This window comes from Lissotriton vulgaris, chromosome 3_2 (assembly GCF_964263255.1).
Source record: "Lissotriton vulgaris chromosome 3_2, aLisVul1.2, whole genome shotgun sequence".
In the NCBI taxonomy this organism is placed as follows: Eukaryota; Metazoa; Chordata; class Amphibia; order Caudata; family Salamandridae; genus Lissotriton; species Lissotriton vulgaris.
Genome location: NC_141690.1, coordinates 100,146,027 through 100,165,708, shown reverse-complemented (window position 1 = coordinate 100,165,708; position 19,682 = coordinate 100,146,027). Strand labels below are relative to the sequence as shown.

General features: G+C 43.2%; 1 protein-coding gene across 2 annotated transcripts in view; it reads right to left on the bottom strand.

Moving 5' to 3' along the window:
• Positions 1-19,682, bottom strand: part of FAM184B (family with sequence similarity 184 member B) — an 856,462-nt gene that overhangs the window by 450,335 nt on the left and 386,445 nt on the right. For both annotated transcript variants that reach the window (XM_086964049.1, XM_086964050.1), the window contains exon 13: positions 14,397-14,577. In XM_086964049.1, coding sequence (XP_086820175.1) covers positions 14,397-14,577 — 181 coding nt within the window. The remainder of the gene's footprint in view (positions 1-14,396; positions 14,578-19,682) is intronic.

Below are 19,682 nucleotides of genomic sequence, written 5' to 3'. Positions count from 1 at the left end.
AATCTTGAAGAAGAAATAACAATTCAAACAAATATCCTTACAACTTAAGATTCACGAGTGATGAATCCAGCTGTACAAAGTGTCAGACTCCACTTAGGCACTCACTGTAAAACATGTAGCGCTCTCGGGACCAGAATAATTTTAGCAGGCATAATCTGACCCAACAAAGATATCAGGCAAGAGAAACCAAAGGAAACAAGCTGCTCAAGATTATTAATAAGGGTGTAATATTGTCTAAATGCCTAGGTTCCTTAAACATGCTAAAGCACACCTCAACAGACAGATCACTAAATCTGAATGCATATTTGCCAGGTACTGACTACAAAACTGATTTAGACCAGTTAAGTTAGAAGCCCTATGCCAACGTTTCTTAAGCTGCGATCCGGGGACAACTGGCGGTACGCAGAGCCTACTCACGAAGTCCACGAGTACTTAGAAAATGTAATATTTTTAACAGATTAATAAAGTGTATATAAATTAAAAAGCAAAATGTAAAGTAGACATTTTTACAACGTTCTTTAGATGTGAAGACATTTTAAAATGTAGTTAAAAAATTAAGTTAGCATCCTTAGATTGATTCGTTGGAGCAGTGCAAGTGCATCAAACAGAATATGGCATGGAAAAGGGATGGTCTCAAATTAATTTTGAAAATCTCCAACCTTCCCATTAAAATTAAGATTTTCTTTTTTTTATATTTGTGATTTACATTAAATATTTCATCATTTGTCTATTTGTTTGATGAATGCTGGTGTCTGCATTTTCTTATATTGTTTTTCAGTTTACATCATTGAAAATGCTTCGGCCGGGATCACACGCTTCCAGTAATGACTCACTGGGGGTCCCCAGATTCCAATACTGATCTGTGAAGGGCCCCGGGTTTTAATAATGATTAAATGGGGGTCCACAGAGTGCAAAAGGATAAGAGCCATGTGGTGCAAAAAGGTAGGGGAGAGAAGGAGGGGAGGCCCCTCCCCCATCCACCTCTCAGGGTCAACCCCCTACTTCTTTAGGGAAAGGGGGGTAAAAGCTAGGAAGCAGGAAGGTCTCACAATAGCTCCTAAAGGGGATAATATGAAAAAGAAACATAAAAAGAAAAGACGATTCCCTAAACGTAAAATGGCAAAATTAAATTTCCCACCTACTCCCGATTGTCAGAGTGAACCTCAAATTACAATGGTGGAGGGAGGTTCTAAATTGCCAGTTGAAGAGGGCGCTTCCAGAGACCCGACTATAGTACATTTTACTTTAGACAGGGGTATGGGGGCGACAGGAATGGCAGATATTCCGTCAAGCCCAGTGTTGCAAACTCCACAAGTATCCTATCCGCCCGAGACCAGTGAGTTGCCCGTTTCCTTGAGCAGGGGATTCGTAAAGGAAGGTGGGGCTGTTATACCTCAGACACGACCTAGAGCATTGGGGGCCAGAGTAGATGCAAGCTTAATGGTGGGGTCTAATGCACTGGGTAACTCACAGATGGGATCTAATAGAATTTTCACAGGGATAACAACATCGTATAATAGAAAATCAGATCTCCCAATCGCGACAACAGTATCACATCTTACTACTCAGTTTAATGAAGAGGCACAAGCTGTCAGTTTTTGCGATAGAGTGCCTCTATGGATCCCCCCAAAAGGCACTGTAAAGAAAGATAATGGGGTGCAGAAGGTCTCCTCTTCCATCGTGGATTTTATCTGGCTATTCGACAGTGAATCCTGCCCGGTAAATAGAAGATTGATTCTCAAGCTCTTTTCTGAGATAGAGACACTGAAGTTGGTGGAAAGTAGGGATATCTCGTCTGTGAAGATTAACTTGCATGAGAGCTTCTTTTATTCCAGAGTTGTTTTTAGCTCTCTGATTGTGGCAAATTTGGTCCTGCAAAACTGCGAAAAAAAATTAAAACGTGGGCTGGATATAATGCCTGTATTAGACTCTACACTTCAGTACCCGAAAGCACAGAGGCCCGGTAATCCTGTGGTGTTAGATGCTCTGGGCCCTGACTTTGAGTTTCCATCGGGTAATGGTCTAAATATTAAGGTGTCATTAGATAAAAGGGGTTGTTCAATAAACTTGGTGTCAGATACCTTTGGCTCCCATCAGGACACAGACATAGATGATGATTTGGCTCAGTCGAGTTGGGTCGCAAAATCCTTGAATACCAACTGGCCGGTGGTAGAAAGAAGTGGTTCACTGAGGTAGCCAGGGGGGGGGGGGTACTTCTGTCCTGGAATGTGGCCTGTTTAGGTCATAAAGATGAGAAACTGAATTTTCTAAAATCCTTGAATCCCTCAATTATATGCCTACAGGAAACCTGGGCGTGTAAAGGTTCTGATTGTGATGGCTTTTTTGTTTTTTCTTGTTATGCCATGGACTTCGAAAGGGGTCACGCTAGCGGGGGGGATATCCATTTTGCTTAAAAATACGTCAAACTGGAATCAGAAAGTCTTCTGCCATCCATCAAATCTTTGTATCTGCCTCCAGCTGTTTTGTTTGGGGGAATCCGGCAGCCTTATTTTCTTTCTGGTGGCAAATATATATATCCCCCAGGGAGAAACTTCGATCATTTGTTAGGTATACTTTTCTCTTATATTCATGAGATAGCTAGCATGGAAGAATTCCACTTGGTTGTTTTAGTAGGAGATCTGAATGCGAAAATTTCTAATTCTGCGCTGGAGATCTATGCCAATCCAGATAAAGAGGAGATTTGGCATATCCCAGACTCTCTTCTACCTCATAAAAAAAACTGACAAACGGGGTCTACTTTTGCTTGACAATATCAAAAGCATGGACTTGGTCATTTTAAATGGTAGGGTCTCGCTTGACAAAATAGCAGATTTAACTTTCAACTCCCACCATACACAACGCTTATTGGACTATGTGGTTGTCTCCTACCAAATGTTTGGGGTCTGTGAAAACTTAGTGGTATCTCCGTCAATATAGAGTGACCACAGTGTACTGGGTTTGGCAATTGCTTTCAATTTACCCGCATTGAACCAAGGAAACCTCGACCAGGGCTCGGTGGTCTTTAATAAAGCTAATGGCCGCTCCTTTTGGACCCCAAAAGATACCACCGAGGTAGGTGCGATTGTGAAGAAAGGTTACATAGAATGGCAGGGTTCTGATTCCCTAAACATTTTACAGTTTTTTGAGGCACAAATGAAGGAGATAAAAAATCTAAGTATTGACTCAACAGCTTGCGTTGTTGGACGCTTCAGGCAAATTATTTGCAAAAAGCCTACTCTGTCACCTGCAGCAATGGGCCAATGTTCAGAACATCTTACCACCAGAACAGGCAGGTTTTAGAAAGAATCATGGAACTCTGGAAAACATTGCAGCTGTCCAGACCATTGTGGAGAAATATACTTTCTCCCCGAAGCATGCCAGTCTATACGACTTTCATTGATTTTTCCACAGCGTTTGATAAAGTGGATCGTCAAATGCTGTGGAGAAAGCTTCAACTTCTCGGAAAGCCACACCATCTCCTGGACCTCTTGATAGAATTACATACAGACACTTGGTGTCAAGTAATGATGGGAGGCCAGCAAGGTTTATCCTGCAGGATCGAGACTGATAATGGGGTGAAGCAGGGCTGCCTGTTGGCTCCTCTTCTGTTTTCCCTCTATATATATGATCTACCAGGCAAGTTAAATTCAGTGAGGGGGGATGCCCCTAGAATTGGTTCATTGTCTATAGCTTCCCTACTTTATGCAGACAAGGTTGCAATCTTTGATTCAACTCCCATCGGCTTGCAACATCAGCTGGATGTACTAACTAAATATGAGGAGGGTCATTTTTTGAAAATTAATATTTCCAAAAGCAAGATTATATTCTTCGGCAAGAAAGGTAATAGAATAAAGAAATAAGTATGAGTGGTTGTTAGAGCATGAAGAACTAGAATTGGTTGACTCATATTTGTATCTGGGAAAGGTCTTTGCAAAAAACGGCAGAGACTCAGAACATATTAAATTATGTGTTGGTAAGGCCGCCTCCCAGGCTGGAGCTCTGAATAGATTTGATCAAATTTGTGAGAGACGTCATTTTAGTCATGTCCTGTCAGTTTTTAAGGTTAAAATTCCGCTCTCATTAACTTATGCTGCAGAAGTATTGGACAATAATTACTGGCTCGCCTTTAATAAGGCTCAAGCGCGGGTCTTCCGCCAAATTTGTAATTTAAATTCTTTGGCCGCCCCGTTTTACGCTTGGAATTTGATTTAGTCTCCTCTTTTATTTTAGCCTTGTCTGCAGTCCTGAGGTGGGGGAACGCTCTCCTTTGGGGAGTTGAGGGTTCCCTCAGGGCTGCCCTGAGAGTGGAAATTTTCGACAAGCTAAAGGCTCATTCAGCATTTCTTAGATCATTTGCTTATGAGTTATTTGGGCTCAGCTTAAATAGTAAATCACCTATGCCAAAATTGGCATTGTAGCTATTTATAAAGAAGTCTGCAAGCTCTATTAGCATGGCAAGAGACATTGCCCTAAGTAAATCTAAGTCCCAAAATGAGTTGGTTTGTGGTGGTGCCCTGAGGAATAGGCCACAACCTTATTTGATTTGGCATCAACCACATGGGATTAGAAGACTGATGAGTCTTTTGAGAATTAATCTGTTGCCCTTAAGAGATGTTACTGGCATATGGGACAAAATCCCAAAAGAAGAGAGAATTTGCGAATTATGTTATACTCAAATCCAGGATCTTAATCATGTTTTATTAGTGTGTCCGGAATTACAGAGGGCAAGGCGTCTGTTTTTAAGACCATCATTTATCAAATTTAATATCCATTCAGCCCAGGAGGCCAAAATATTTGTTTTATCCTCACCAAATGAAATGGTATGTTATAGGATATTCCAATTTTTAAAAACTTTTCTGGCTATTTATTAGGGATTACTTACAATTCTTTTATTGGTTGCTATTACCGTATAAAAAGCACATTTACCCTTTTCCCCACTTTTAATCTATTGCTGTATTTTAGGGAAAAAAAGGAAATATCCTTTGTATTGTATTAAAATTGCTTCTTTTATTGTATTGATGTATTTTGTGGACCTCCGTAGGAGTTCCTTAACAAATAAAACTTTTTGTATTGATAAGAGCCACTGCCCTAAACCATACCAAATTGCTCAATTACCTCCAACTTTCGTAGGCAGATTGCAAAGCAGGACGTAATCTGCCGGATATCATAGGGTATGACATACGGCACTTATGCCACTGAGATCCCATCCTGAGCTTACTTTGGTTCAAAAACATGTTCTAGCACTCAAGGGTCAGTGCTAATATGAGCCCGGACTAGGACCTCTGTCTTGAGTTCCTGCCGAATGGCCTGGTTGGGAGATGATTTCCGAATATAGCAAGGAAAACAAAGAGATCAACTGTTCTTAAAATCATACTGTTAAAGCACTTCAACCATGTGTAACCATCATGCAAATGCCTCATAATTATTTGCTTTGCCACCAATGGAAATTGAATCTCAACCCACTGCAAATCTTCTTAGAAATCATAAACAAGAATATATAAGGTTTTAGAGTTTACAATCTCTGCATTCACTAACATACTTTGTCTGTTATCTGTTTGTATAAAACAAATTTGCTTTGTGCAAGTATATATCATGTGCTCCCGCAGGAGGAAGGAGTTTTTTCAAGCACAGCACCTGTCATCCTATTTGAAGACCTATTTTTTCAATGTCTGTTCAGGTGTGCAGTATTAATATTTATTATCGCAATGGACACTGATTCTTCATCCAAAAGACACTTACATCAGCAGTTTGGTGAGGGATAATGATTTAAAGCTTTCACCAACATCTACACTAATGTAAAGAAAATAAGTTCGCCAGACAAATAGCAGACGTGAATCGCTCAGGATGAAATTATAGGATAGAAGTAAAGAAAAAAATACGAGGAGATAAGGGTCATTGACAGCAGATGAATCACGCCTGGAGCAAGAAGAAGGAGAAGACTAACTGGAAGTTTGTGATGCACATCAATACATTTAAAATGAAGTGTTGAGCTGAATCATAAAATATGTCAAAGCAAAAACAATTAAGGAATTGATACCTCCTTCATTGAACTGAGGAAACCACAAACTGGCCAAAAATGGGCAGAATGCATGTTAATGTTATGTTAAGAATGTCTTGTAAAGCGCACGTACACCAGGTGGTTTCATGGCACTGTAGGAATAAAAGGCTCTGATCATCACCTATGGGAACGCCAGTTATAGGCTTGCGCAAATAGCCAGGTTTTGAGGGATCTTCTGAACTTCATAAGGTCAGTGCATGCTAGGATCTCCAGGAGGAAAGAGTTCCACAATCTAGGGGCGAGAGTTGCATATCTACAGCCTCCAAGCTGTTTCCGACTGAACGCGGGTGTGGAAAGGAGCGAGAGGTGAGCTGAGCGCAAGTTACGGGAGGGGGTGTGCCTGAGTATTATGCTGTCGATTAATTTGGGACTTTTACCGTGCAGAGATTCAAAGATCAAGCATCCTGTTTTGAATGCGCAGCATTGAGGGATGGGAAACCAGTGCAGTTTCCTTAACAGGGGTGTCGCTGGTTGCCATCTGGAGTGTCGTGGAATCAATCTAGCTGCATGATTCTGGACTATCTGCAACCGTTTGAGCAGATAGAAAGGCATGCCCAAGTAAACAGAGTTAGCGTAGTCCAGGTGTGACAGGACGGTGGCCATCACAACCTGCTTCAAGGCTTCCTGCGTGAGTAGGCGACTGATCTTCCTGATTTTTCGTAATTGGAAGAAGCATTTGGAGATTACCGAGTCAACCTGTGTTTTAAGTGTGAGATCATTGTTTAATGTGGCACTGAGAGTTTTTGCCGAAGGGGAAGGAGTAGGCGGGATCCCAGCTCTGGAGGCCAATAATGTGGACCCCACTACTTGTGGCTATCTCCTGTAAGTACTAGCTCCGTCTTGCCAGGGTTCAACTTAAGGTGGTTTTGGGCCATCCATAGTTGAATGTGCCGCATGGTGGCCTGAAATTTGGTGACTGAGCTGTGTGAATTGTCAACCGTGAAGACCAGTTGTAGGTCATCTACGTAATTGAAGACAGTCACCTGCCTGTCTTTGAGGGACTGGATCAGGGGGAGGATGTAGAGATTGAACAGGTGGGGGAAAAGGGAGGAGCCTTGCGGAACACCACAAATAGTTCTCAGTTTGGAGGCCGAGAAATGGCTTAGACGGACGCCCTGGGACCGGACTGTCTGGGTTGGACAGCTCATTCATGATTGTGAAAATTTCTTTGGAGCTTTTGTTTGAATTAAGGATGCGTGAGGAGGGATGTATGACGTTACAACGCATTATTTTACAACGCAGACCGTTACATTGCAATTTTTACAACGCAGGATCCATTACAATGCATGCCTTTACAACGCATCTCATTACATAGCAGATACTATTACAACGCATGCCATTACAACGTAAGTATAGGTAAGTATATCTTTATTTAAAAATGTAATTAAGTTAATTTAATTAATGTAATTTAAATAATTTAATGTAATTAATTTTAAAATAGTAATTAATTTAATTTAATAAATTTAATTCTAATAAATTAAATAATTTATTTAAAAATAGTAATTAATTTAATTTAGTTAATTTAATTTAATTAATTTAATTTAATTAATTTTAAAATTGTTTGTAATTTCAATTATTTAATTTAAATTAATTAATGTAATTTAATTAATTTATAAATTGTAAATAATATAAATTAATTAATTTAATTTTATTTTATTAATTTAGTTTAATTAATTTTAAAATTCAAATTAATTTAATGTAATTAATTTAATTTATTTAATGTAAATGAATTAATTTATAAATCGTAAATAATATAATTTAATTAATTTAATTTAATTTAATTAATTTAATTTATTTAAAGTCGTTTTTTTAAAAAAACTGAACCCTAAAAATACCCCTGTACCCCAAAACCCAAACCCAGCCATAAAACCTAAAAATACCCCTGTACCCCAAAACACAAACCCAGCCCTAAAACCTAAAAATACCCCTGTACCCCAAAACCCAAACCCAGCCCTAAAACCTAAAAATACCCCTGTACCCCAAAACCCAAACCCAACCCTAAAACCTAAAAATACCCCTGTACCCCAAAACCCAAACCCAGCCCTAAAACCTAAAAATACCCCTGTACCCCAAAACCCAAACCCAGCCCTAAAACCTAAAAATACCCCTGTACCCCAAAACCCAAACCCAACCCTAAAACCTGAAAATACCCCTGTACCCCAAAACCCAAACCCAACCCTAAAACCTAAAAATACCCCTGTACCCCAAAACCCAAACCCAGCCCTGAAACCTAAAAATACCCCTGTACCCCAAAACCCAGCCCTAAAACCTAAAAATACCCCTGTACCCCAAAACACAAACCCAGCCCTAAAACCTAAAAATACCCCTGTACCCCAAAACCCAACCCTAAAACCTAAAAATACCCCTGTACCCCAAAACCCAAACCCAGCCCTAAAACCTAAAAATACCCCTGTACCCCAAAACCCAAACCTAAAACCTAAAAATACCCCTGTACCCCAAAACCCAAACCCAACCCTAAAACCTAAAAATACCCCTGTACCCCAAAACCCAAACCCAGCCCTAAAACCTAAAAATACCCCTGTACCCCAAAACCCAAACCCAGCCCTGAAACCTAAAAATACCCCTGTACCCCAAAACCCAGCCCTAAAACCTAAAAATACCCCTGTACCCCAAAACCCAAACCCAGCCCTAAAACCTAAAAATACCCCTGTACCCCAAAACCCAAACCCAACACTAAAACTTAAAAATGCCCCTGTACCCCAAAACCCAAACCCAGCCCTAAAACCTAAAAATACCCCTGTACCCCAAAACCCAAACCCAGCCCTGAAACCTAAAAATACCCCTGTACCCCAAAACCCAAACCCAGCCCTAAAACCTAAAAATACCCCTGTACCCCAAAACCCAAACCCAGCCCTAAAACCTAAAAATACCCTTGTACCCCAAAACCCAAACCCAGCCCTAATACCTAAAAATACCCAAACACCCCAAAACATATACCTCAGTACCCCAAAACATATACTCCTATACTCATACTTATTTTTAAAATTACTTAAATTAATATATTTAATTTATAATATAAAAAAACATAAATAAATACATTTATTTATAATTAATAATAATTAAATTAATAAAATAATATTAAATAAAATAAATAAAAATTATATACTTACCTATACTTACGTTGTAATGGCATGCGTTGTAATAGCATCTGCTATGTAATGTCATGCGTTGTAAAGGCATGCGATGTAATGGATCCAGCGTTGTAAAAGTTGCGTTGTAATAGACTCCCGTTGTAAAAGTTGCGATGTAACGGTGCAATACCGTGAGGAGAAGTGGGCAGCTTTGGCTGAAAGAATGGCCTTCATGTATTCTTTCCGTGCTGTAGTATACAGGTGCTTCTTTTCAGAGGCATAGTTATGTCGCCACTGCCGCTCTAGTTGGTGCAAGGCCAACTTTTGTGATTTAAGTTTGAGAGAGAACCATCTCTGGGCGTCAGCGCGGCGGGCTAGTTTTCTTGAGGGGTGCGTGCTTGTCGCTTGCAGTGAGTAGCCAGCTAGAGAGATTTGCTTCAGTTATATTTATGTCGGGATCAGCTGGCGGGCTGTGCTGATCAGAGTATCAAGAAATTCCTTTCTGTTTATGGCGTTCCATTTCCTAGCCAGCCCGTCTGTGGCCGTGGGAGTTTTTCCAATGGCAGGGTGAGCTAGCGTGAATTTTATTATGTGGTGGTCGGACCATAAGCAGGGGAGAATAGTGGGGGCAGTTATGATCAGGCTGTTCGTCCAGACTTGATCAAAATGTGCCCTTTCAGATGGGTGGGAGAGGAAACCTGTTGGGTAAAGCTTAGGTTGGTGAGGAGATTGGTCAGTTCGGTAGACTGTGGACCTTCGTGAGGGTCTATGTACCAGTAGTTGAGATCGCCCACGAGGAGGAGTTTAGCATGGTCGATGACGAGGTTGGCGATCGGTTCGCTCAGCGATAGAGGAAATGAGGGCATCTGGTACGGGGGCCTATAGACTAGCACACAGACAAAAGTGTCAGAGGTGGATTCCAATTTGATTACTATGTTCTCTGCCTCAGAGAGGCACAGACAGGTCAAGGCATTACATTTGAGTTTGGAGTGTATGATGGCTGCGACGCCCCCTCCTGGTTTGCCAGGCAGGCGGTCGGCGTGGATGAGGTAGTAATCCGAGGGTAACGCCGCCAGCATGTCAGGGGAGGAATCGAGTGTCAGCCAAGTTTCAGTCAACAGAAGGATATCTGTTTTATCCGTGACCAGGAGGAGGAAGATGTCCAACTGGTGCTTGACAAGGGAGCAGGTATTGAGACAGTAGAAGGATAGGGGTGGGGGGCTGGGTTTGACAAGGCTTTGTAAGAGTTGTGTGGCAGGGTTAGGTTGCTGGATTTCTGGGAATGTACTCCGTTCTATGAGGATTTCCATCTCTGTAGTTAAGCTGCTTATTTTGCAGGGGAGGGTAAGATGGGTAGAGTGCAGCCTTTTGAGGGTTTCAGAGGGGTATGTAGTGTAGTGGGACGGGCATAGTGGCTGGCCCCTGGTCCCGGATGGGTGCGGATGGTCACAGACATGCTTGCCTTTGGCGCCCTGCCGGTGTGTCCGCTGCGCTCCCGGGCTGCGTGCTACATAAATCTCTGGTCCCCGCCCCCAGCTCCGCCCTTTCTCAGCGTGATTGACTGTTAAGGAGGGGAGTGAACGGGATCAGCTGGGGTGCCGGAACAGCCCCCCTGTGCGCCGTGTTCTATTTGAAAAAACAGGTACATTCGTATTCAATTCACACACGTTTAAAAAGTAATTAGACAATTCTAGTAGTAGCGATTAGCGTGCCTAAAAGTAGCGTTCTCCCGGTAGAGAGCAAAGTCCTAAAGAGTTTCCCCGTGCTGCGTGCTGCTTAAGTCTCCCGTCCCCGCCCCCAGCTCCGCCCTTTCTCAGCGTGATTGGCTGTTAAGGAGGGGAGTCAACAGGATCAGCTGGGGTGCCGGAACAGCCGCCCTGTGCGCCGTGTGCATATATATATAATGGAGCGAAAAGATCATTTACAGCTAACAAACATATTTGAAAAAAAATAAATAATTGTACAAATGGGGCCTAAGTAACATCAAAAAGTAAAGGAAAGATAACATCAAAGGATAGTTTCCTACACTGATTTTGAATGTTTACAATTTATTTATTTATTTATTTATTTATTGACATTTGTAGAGCGCGGCGAATATCCGTGGGCGTCTCGGCGCTAGTTAAGGGATGGATCAGCAACTGGGGTAAAGAAGATATACAAGGCTATTGGTCAAATAACCACGTCTTTAGCTGTTTGCGGAATGTGAACAGGGAGGGACTTGCTCGGATATGTGCAGGAAGGGTGTTCCAGAGTCTAGGGGCGGCAACCAGGAAACGCCTGTCGCCCCAGGTGACTGTTCTAGTGCAAGGCACAGCCAAGAAGTTCTGAATAGAGGAACGAAGAGATCGGGTTGGGACATGATGGAGAAGATTCTGTTTGAGAAAGTGGGGACCTTGATTATTGAGTGACTTGTAAACAATACACAGCGATTTGAATTTGATACGGCTGCGTATCGGTAGCCAATGGAGATCCCTAATGATGTTTGTAACTGGTGCGAACTTGGGGATCCCAGCCAGCATTCGTGCGGCTGCATTTTGGATTGACTTCATCTTATTTGTCACTCGGACTTGGGCATTTAAGAATAGAGCGTTACAATAGTCCAAGGAGGACAGGACTAGTGAGCTGACCAGTGTTTTCCCGGCCGTGTTCGGTAGGAAAGGTAGTATTTTCCTAATCATTCTCAATTTCATATGAGCTGAAGCCGCAGTTTTATTCGCATGTGCCATAAAATTGAGGCCAGCATCGAAGATGACGCCTAGATTTCTCACTTTGCTAGCTGGACTCGGCGGGGGACCGAAAGATGGTGGCCACCAGACAGGTGACCAGCCCGGGGAGAGGTGACCGAAGATGACCACTTCAGTTTTTTCTGAATTGAGTTTCAGACAATTCGTGGCCATCCAGTCACCTATTGCCATCATTCCTCTTGTGAATCGATTGGCCACTTCCTCCCCGTCCCCTTTGATAGCCAGTACCAATTGGGTGTCATCGGCGTAGGAGGTCAGGCTCATCCCAAATGCTTTGATGACATTTGCAAGGTCCGACACGTAGATATTAAATAGTGTCGGACTCAGGGATGAGCCTTGAGGGACCCCACACGGCAGAGACACCTTCGATGATTGGTAGGGTTCTAGAGATACTGCTTGTGATCTATTGGCCAGAAACGATACAAGCAGGTCCAGAGCAGTTTTCTGGACCCCCAGTCGTTCGACACGGTCGACTAAGATCTTGTGGTCGACCGTGTCGAAGGCCGCCGAAAGATCCAGCAGTACCAGGAGTGCTGTCCCCCCCTGGTCTCGTATGGCTCTGATGTCATCCGCAGCCTTTAGAAGGGCAGTTTCCGTGCCATGACATTTGCGGAATCCGAACTGGGTGTTATCGAGCAACTGGTGCTGCTCCACAAATTCCGACAGTTGCTGATTCATGGCTTTTTCTATTACCTTAGCCAGGAAAGGAAGACTGGCTATCGGACGATAGTTTTTCAGGTCATCTTTATTCAAATTGGCTTTCTTTAAGAGGGGTTTGACCAACGTATTTTTCAGAGAAAATTCCGGAGCTAAACATAGTGTTGCAAACATGAGTTATAGCCGGTATCAACGTGTCCATAACTGGCATAAGAACTTTGAGCGGACACAGGTCTAATGCAGAACCTGATCTGATTCTTGAAATAATACTCCTTGTCTGATCCATAGTGAGCTCGACAAAGCAGGTCAGTGTGTTATCCCGTGAGGTGGAGGACAAGGATAGTGGTGTAGAGTCCGTGTTTAGAGAAAAAGCCTGATAGATGTTGTTAACTTTTTTGAAGAAAAAATCAGATAAGGCGTCGCAAAGATGTTGTGAGGGAGGTGGTGTGAGGTCGTGCGTGCCACCCGACAAGCGTTTAGTGATGTCGAATAACTCTTTGCACGAGTTTTTGGCAGTCTCAATTTGTGCGGCATAATAGGCTCTTTTCGCCTCTGCGATCATCTGTTTGTACCGGGCAAGTATATAATGATTTACTTTCTGGGTCATAGCGCTTCCGCCAAAGTCTTTCTCTTTGTTTATTTAATTGTTTCTGTTTTTTAAGTTCATCCGAGAACCAGGGAGCACTGGGGGAGGCTCGATTCTGGGAGATAGATTTTACGGGCGCTAGCTCAAGTGTGGCCTGATTGATCCAGGTATTGAACTGAATTGTATTGAATTGTATTGTATTGTATTGAAAGGTATTGAACAATGCAAATATTTTTACATGGCGTTTAAGGTTCACCATTTTCTTTTACTTCGCAGTTGATGTTGACTCTCCAATGACAAAGATGAGACGGATGGATTGGGAGACGCTTGCTTCCATTTTATACTTTCACCAAATGTCAAGGTCATCAATCGGGTGCTCAAGAAGTAAACCTTAGTCATATTTGGGTAGGAGATACTGCAGTTGTAATATTCAAGAGACCCTAGTGATCGTGAAGTAGCATATAAAGTGGCTTTAAAAACGATTGTTGGGATTGATATATAGAAATTGGTGGAGCTTGAAAGAAATATGTTTAAAGTGAGAGGAACTCCTGAGACAATTGTTGAAATAAAGGGTACAAACAACCCATGATCTCCACCCGCTTCCTGTTGACCTTTCCCCTCTAGCAGCCCACCATCTTATCCCCTCAATGCCTCGCCCCTATGCAAGGACCTCATTAGTTTCCCCTGTAACATCTTATTGCTATTCCACCGTAACCCTTTACTAGCATTCCAATCCCCGACTACTCTCTCCCAGTGCTGGAATTAATATTCTCATCTGTGCCACCCTCCCCTGCTTCATCCCCTATCCTCTCAAGTCAGCTTAATAAGCATTAGAGATTTCCATACTTTTTCAATGACTTGTAAATAATCTTATTTACTATTATGTATGCGATATTATAAATATATCACCCTATTTATTATTTATGCATACAATCAGAGGTTTAATTTCTTTCACATTACTTTCATAAATAAGAGAACACTGTATAGTCACTGCATGCTATAGCCCATTAAAATACAAAAAAACTGCAACCCTAACAGAAAAGAACATCTAGGTACAAATGACAGACTAACATGAACACATGTAACAAACTAACTTACACAGTACTAACTTCTTCTGCAAGCACAAAAATTAGGCTTTAAAGTATACAAAATTGTGGTCTTCGACCTTCAGTAGAAGATGGTGGTGCATTTTCGCTTTTAATAAAAATCATTTTAAATCCTCGATTCAGGCGTGCAGGCAGTAGTAAATGAAAGCAAACCTTCTGTGGCGCTCCTCCTTTTCGTGAAATTGGGCAGCCTCTTGCTTCTGTATTTCTAACTCTGCACTAAGCAGTTCTGCTGAATTTTTAAGGAGCGAATTCTCCTTTTTGAGTTCAGAAATTTCATTCTGGCAATTATTCAGTTCACCAAGAAGTGATATTGTCTGGCATTGGTTGCTTTCTTCCTAAGAAAAAACACATTTTATCATTACTGTCTACATACCAAAATATAACTAGAATAACATTGCATCCAAATGCAACCGACACAATTATAAGTCAATGAGACACCAGTGCGACACCAATGTGATTGGCTGTAACGTTTCAACAGTTAAGATAAACACTGTCCTTTCCATATGATCGGTCAACTATCTGTGGCTCAACCACCTCAAAGATTTTAAATGTGGCACCAAACAAAAAAAGCTTACTGTTCATGACAGCAACTTTATGAGACGCAAGTGATGGCACCCTCTTCAACAGTGGCATTAGACGGTTAGCAGCAGTATGGCAGACAGGGCTATAAAATGGCAACCTAGTTTACTGTAAGGCTAATCTGGCATCCATCAAATCACAGATGCTAGAAACATGCGCATTGTCTGTACCTGCACATAAACTCCACTAAAAGGGTGACCATATACTTGTTGTGAAAAAAAAGGGTGACCATATATAAGTGAACCTGCATATAAACTTATCATCCCGATATGCTTGTCCTTAATATTTAAGTCTTAATATTTTGGTCGCCGATACTTTTGTCCTCAATCTTCTTGCATACAGCCTCTCTTTTGCCAGGGGTTTGGGATGTGGCAGTGGAGATGAACCCCGCTTTTACCTCTGTCATATCGGTGTGATCAGTTATAGGTTGTGGAAAAAGAAGGCAAATATATTAGTGAATGTTACCAGGTTAGTCAGTATTTGACCTTGTCCATTGATGATTGTTGAGATAGAATATTTAGATTCAGGTTGCTTCAACGGCATTTCCATTAGCTTACCGGCCTTTTCACTCTGCTCATATGGTTTCTATTTTATCCCTACGACCAGGGCGTGAAATGGAAAAATAGAAGTGCAGGTACTCTGTAGCAGAGTACCTGCTTGTTTCTGAGAAGAGGCGGTACTCTCCAATTAAAAGTATTACATCGCTCTTGAGAAGTGCTGGTGCTCTTTCTCTCAAAATAAAAAAGTCCTGGTACTCCGTACCGGGCAGTACCGGCCCATTTAAAGCACTGCTTAAGACTAAGGGCCAGATGTAGGTAATTCCCATTTACAGACTCTTAAATACCGAATTTTACCGAATCTGTATTTAAGAGTCTGTAAATGGGAAGGGGGCAGATGTAGGTAATTCCGATTTTAGGAATACCGAATCTGTAAGATTCGGTATTTACCGATTCGGTAAATACCGAATCCTGCAAGGGTGCAGGGGGTGTCACTTTGACACCCTCTAGCACCCCAATTCCAGGCTTGTGTGCCATGTGGCACACATACATGCCCTAAAGGCATGTCTGTGTGTCACATGGCACAGGTGTGCATGCACAGATGTGCATGCACACCTGAATTCGGTATTTTACCACACAATAGGATTGTGTGGTAAAATACCGAATTCTGAAGGCCTGTAGCACTGTAAACAGTGCTACCTACATCTGGGATTTACCGAATCGGTAAAATTACCGATTCAGTATTTTACAGAATCTGTAAATTTACCGATTCGGTAAATTTACCGAATCTGTAAAATAATGGCCCCTACATCTCACTCACCAAATACCGGTCGTTACCGACAGGTATTTGGGCTTCTACATCTGGCCCTTAGGGCCTTATTACGAGTTTGGCGGTCCGTAGGACCGCTGAACCCGGGGTGGCGTTGCATCCTTCGACCACCATCACACAGCGGGTCTGCCACGAGACTGCCAGCACCGCCGGGATCAAGGATCCTGCAGGGACAGCGGTCTGCAACCGGCCGTAATATGCTGGTGGTGCCGAGCATATTACGAGTTTCATTTTCGTCACCCTTTTCATGGTGGTGATTCCGCCATGAAAAGGGTGGCCGAAAGGAACAAAGGGACCCTAACAGGTCCCCTGCCGGATTGGGCTGGGGGGTGCATGCGGGAGGCATAAGTAGTGCCCCCTTGTATTTTCACCCCCACTTCCTGCACAGTGTGACAAATATGCCACGCCTTGCGGGAAGGTGCAGTTGGCGGTCTGACTGTGGCGGTCTGCATTATAGTCTCTTCTATGAGCCTTGCAGACCGCCGCAGTCAGACCGCTGAAACACCGCCTGCCAGACCAGAATTTAACACTTGACCTGGTGGGTGGTCACACCACAGGTTTGTCGGTCCTACAGCGGATGGTGGAGGACCGCGACCGCTGTAGGACCGCCAAACTCGTAATCAGGCCCTAATTCTACTTTAGATGTATATAGGTCATCTTTAATGTCATATGTCGCCTTAAGCGCTGATCTTACAATGAATTAGTGCAGTGCCATATTATACTGGGCGTATAGTCTGGAAACCTCACCCTTCAATTGAAACTGGGACGTCGTACTCATCTTTTTAGATCCTGCTGCGTCCCTAATTCATTTCCCTCTTAAATAGCTTTCCTAGCTGCAGAAAGTGTCTGGGCCAAATTAATCGAGCCCTCATTTAATCTAAATCTGCCACAAAGTAAAGAATGCAGGCAGTCTTTGTAGGCAGGCATTCTAAACATGATATGCTCATCAGCCATGCGCCTGATGGTGTGATATTAAGGCCAGCGACTATTTGCAACAGGACTATGTCGTGATCGGTTGCACTGTTGAAGATAACCCAAAGTAACAACATCACTAATTAATGTGTATTCCCTCTCTCCTGGATGCAGTAAAAGTCATGATTCAACAGTTCATTGTCAGTTATTAAATCTTGTAGGGAGTGTGTTGGACTTGGGCATTTTTGCAGGGTCATCCCTGAACTTTTTGCCTTAATCCTGTATTTTGTCTGACCTGTTTTTGTTCGTTTTATGACTCTGGGCACTTTACCACTGCTGATCAGTGCTAAAGTGCATATGCTCTCCCTATTGTAAATTGCTGTCTGGATTAGTGACTCCATGATTGGCTGATTTGGTTTACTTGTCAGACCCTAGTACAGTGCACTGAGTGTGCCCAGGGCTTGTAAATCCAAATGCTGCCAGTGGGCTTGCAGCACTGATTATGCCACCCACAGAAGCAGCCTTGTAAAATGTGTCTCAGGTCTGCCATTGCAAGGCATGTGTGTAGTCTGTGACTATCATGTCGACTGGGCACGTGCACCCACTTGCCAGTCCCTTAACCTTCCCTTTGCTTCATATTAGACACCCTATGGTAGGCCCAAGGGCAGGGTGCATTGTAAGTATAAGGTAGGACATGCTCTGATGTGTGTAGCATGTCCTAATAGTGAATTACAGCCATTTTCGTTTTTCACTATTGAAGGCTACCTTTTCTCATAGGCCAAAATGGGCAGTTCAGATTGTTACATTCTTACAATCCTAACTGACTCAGGGAACATGGTAGAAATTCCAAATTAGTATGCCTGAACTCAGAATAATAAAATACATCTTTTAGTAAAGTTTATTTTAATATCCTGTGTTTGCAAATACCACTTTTAGAAAGTAGGTATTTGCTTGCCTAACCATTTGAGCCCGCCTCTGCTGACTTGTGTATTCCTTGTCTGGGTTTGTGTGTGTGACAGGGCTGGGGAATTCCAGGAGACAGGCTGGGGTAGCCCAGTGGTGAATAGAGAGATCAGCACCTAGATGGGAGGGAGGTGTACACCTTGGACCTGAATAGGGCTGGGCCTTCCTCCACAATGCTGGCTCCCCCTCCTGTGGCTTGTCTGATGTCTCTGCCCTGCACTGTGAAAGGAGAAGGGGAATCATGTCAACAGAGTGCTCCAGAGCTGCATCTTCCCTCCCCTGTGCTGGCTCCACCTCCTGTGGGGCGTCTGATGTCTCTGCCCTGCACAGTGAAAGGAAGAGAAGTGTCATGTCAACAAAGTGCTCAGGAACTGGTTTGAACTAGGCAGAGGCCTCTCTGCCTTCAGAGAACAAAGGATTTTGGGGTATAAATATTGGGACCCAGTCCCACAGACTTTAGATCACTTCTGGAACAAGAAACCTTTCTGCCAAGGAGAAGAACCAAGGAAGCTGCAGGGGTTTGGACTGCCCCTATGCCAGTGTGCTGTTTGCTGGGTTGGCCTGCAGTGGTTGCTTCATTGCCAAGGGAAAGGAGAAGGAACTTTTAAGAACTTTCACTCATCTACAGAATATTCTCCAAGGGCTTGAACTGTGCTTGCCTCCTGCTGAAGTCTCAGGACCAAAAGACTTCACCTCCAGCTCCCTCCTGAATTTCCTTGCTGGGAATTCTGACTCCAGTCACTTGCGTGCCACTGGGAGCTGGAAACGCGACGCATCGAGAGAAGCTTGTCGCCGCCGCAGCTGAGATCATCGCAACGCCGGAGAAGCGAGCCTTCGCAGCATCTCCCTGGAAGCGTGTGTTCATCAAAGCTGCCTACTGTCGCATCCCCGGAGAAGCGTGATGCCATCGAAAGTGCCGCCGTCGCATCACCGGAGAAGCGTGTCGCAGGGCCTGTCGCGGCTCCAAAGTACAGAGTCGTCGCAAGGCTGCCAGGGCGTCATCGGATCCCCGCATCAAGGGCGCCATCTTCTCACATCGCAACTGGATCGTCGCATCGCAGAAAGGCGCCATCTTGCACACCGCAACGGGCCCGCAGGCCGAGAATCTACGCATCACCTCCGCACCGGTAAGAAGCACAACGCATCTCCTACGCTGCGCAAGCATTGAGGCACGACGCATCATCTCCCCCGGATCACGGAACCGACACATCTCCCCTTTTGCGAGCCTTTTGTTTACTTTGCTTCACGCACCCAGGTACTTTGTTGAGAACTTTGCCGCAATTATCATCAACTTGAACTAAGCAACTTGAATCATCTTTTAAGCAATCTTAAGTGTAGTATTGTGGATTTTTGTCGTTTGTGGTCTTGTGTTGAAGTCTATATAAAGAATACTTATTTTTATAAAACCTGTGTTGTGTCCATCTGTAGTGTTATCACTGTATTACTGTGTATATTCACAAATGCTTAACACACTGCCTCTGAGATAAGCCTGTCTGCTCGTGCCAAGCTACCAAGGGGGTGAGCAGGGGTTATTAAGGAGCGTAATCCCCTTATCCTGACTTAGAAGTAAGGCTCCCTATTTGGACAAAGGTGAATACCATTGCCAACTAGAGACCCCCAGGTCAGCGGTGAGGATTTGGACTTTGCATTTGTGTT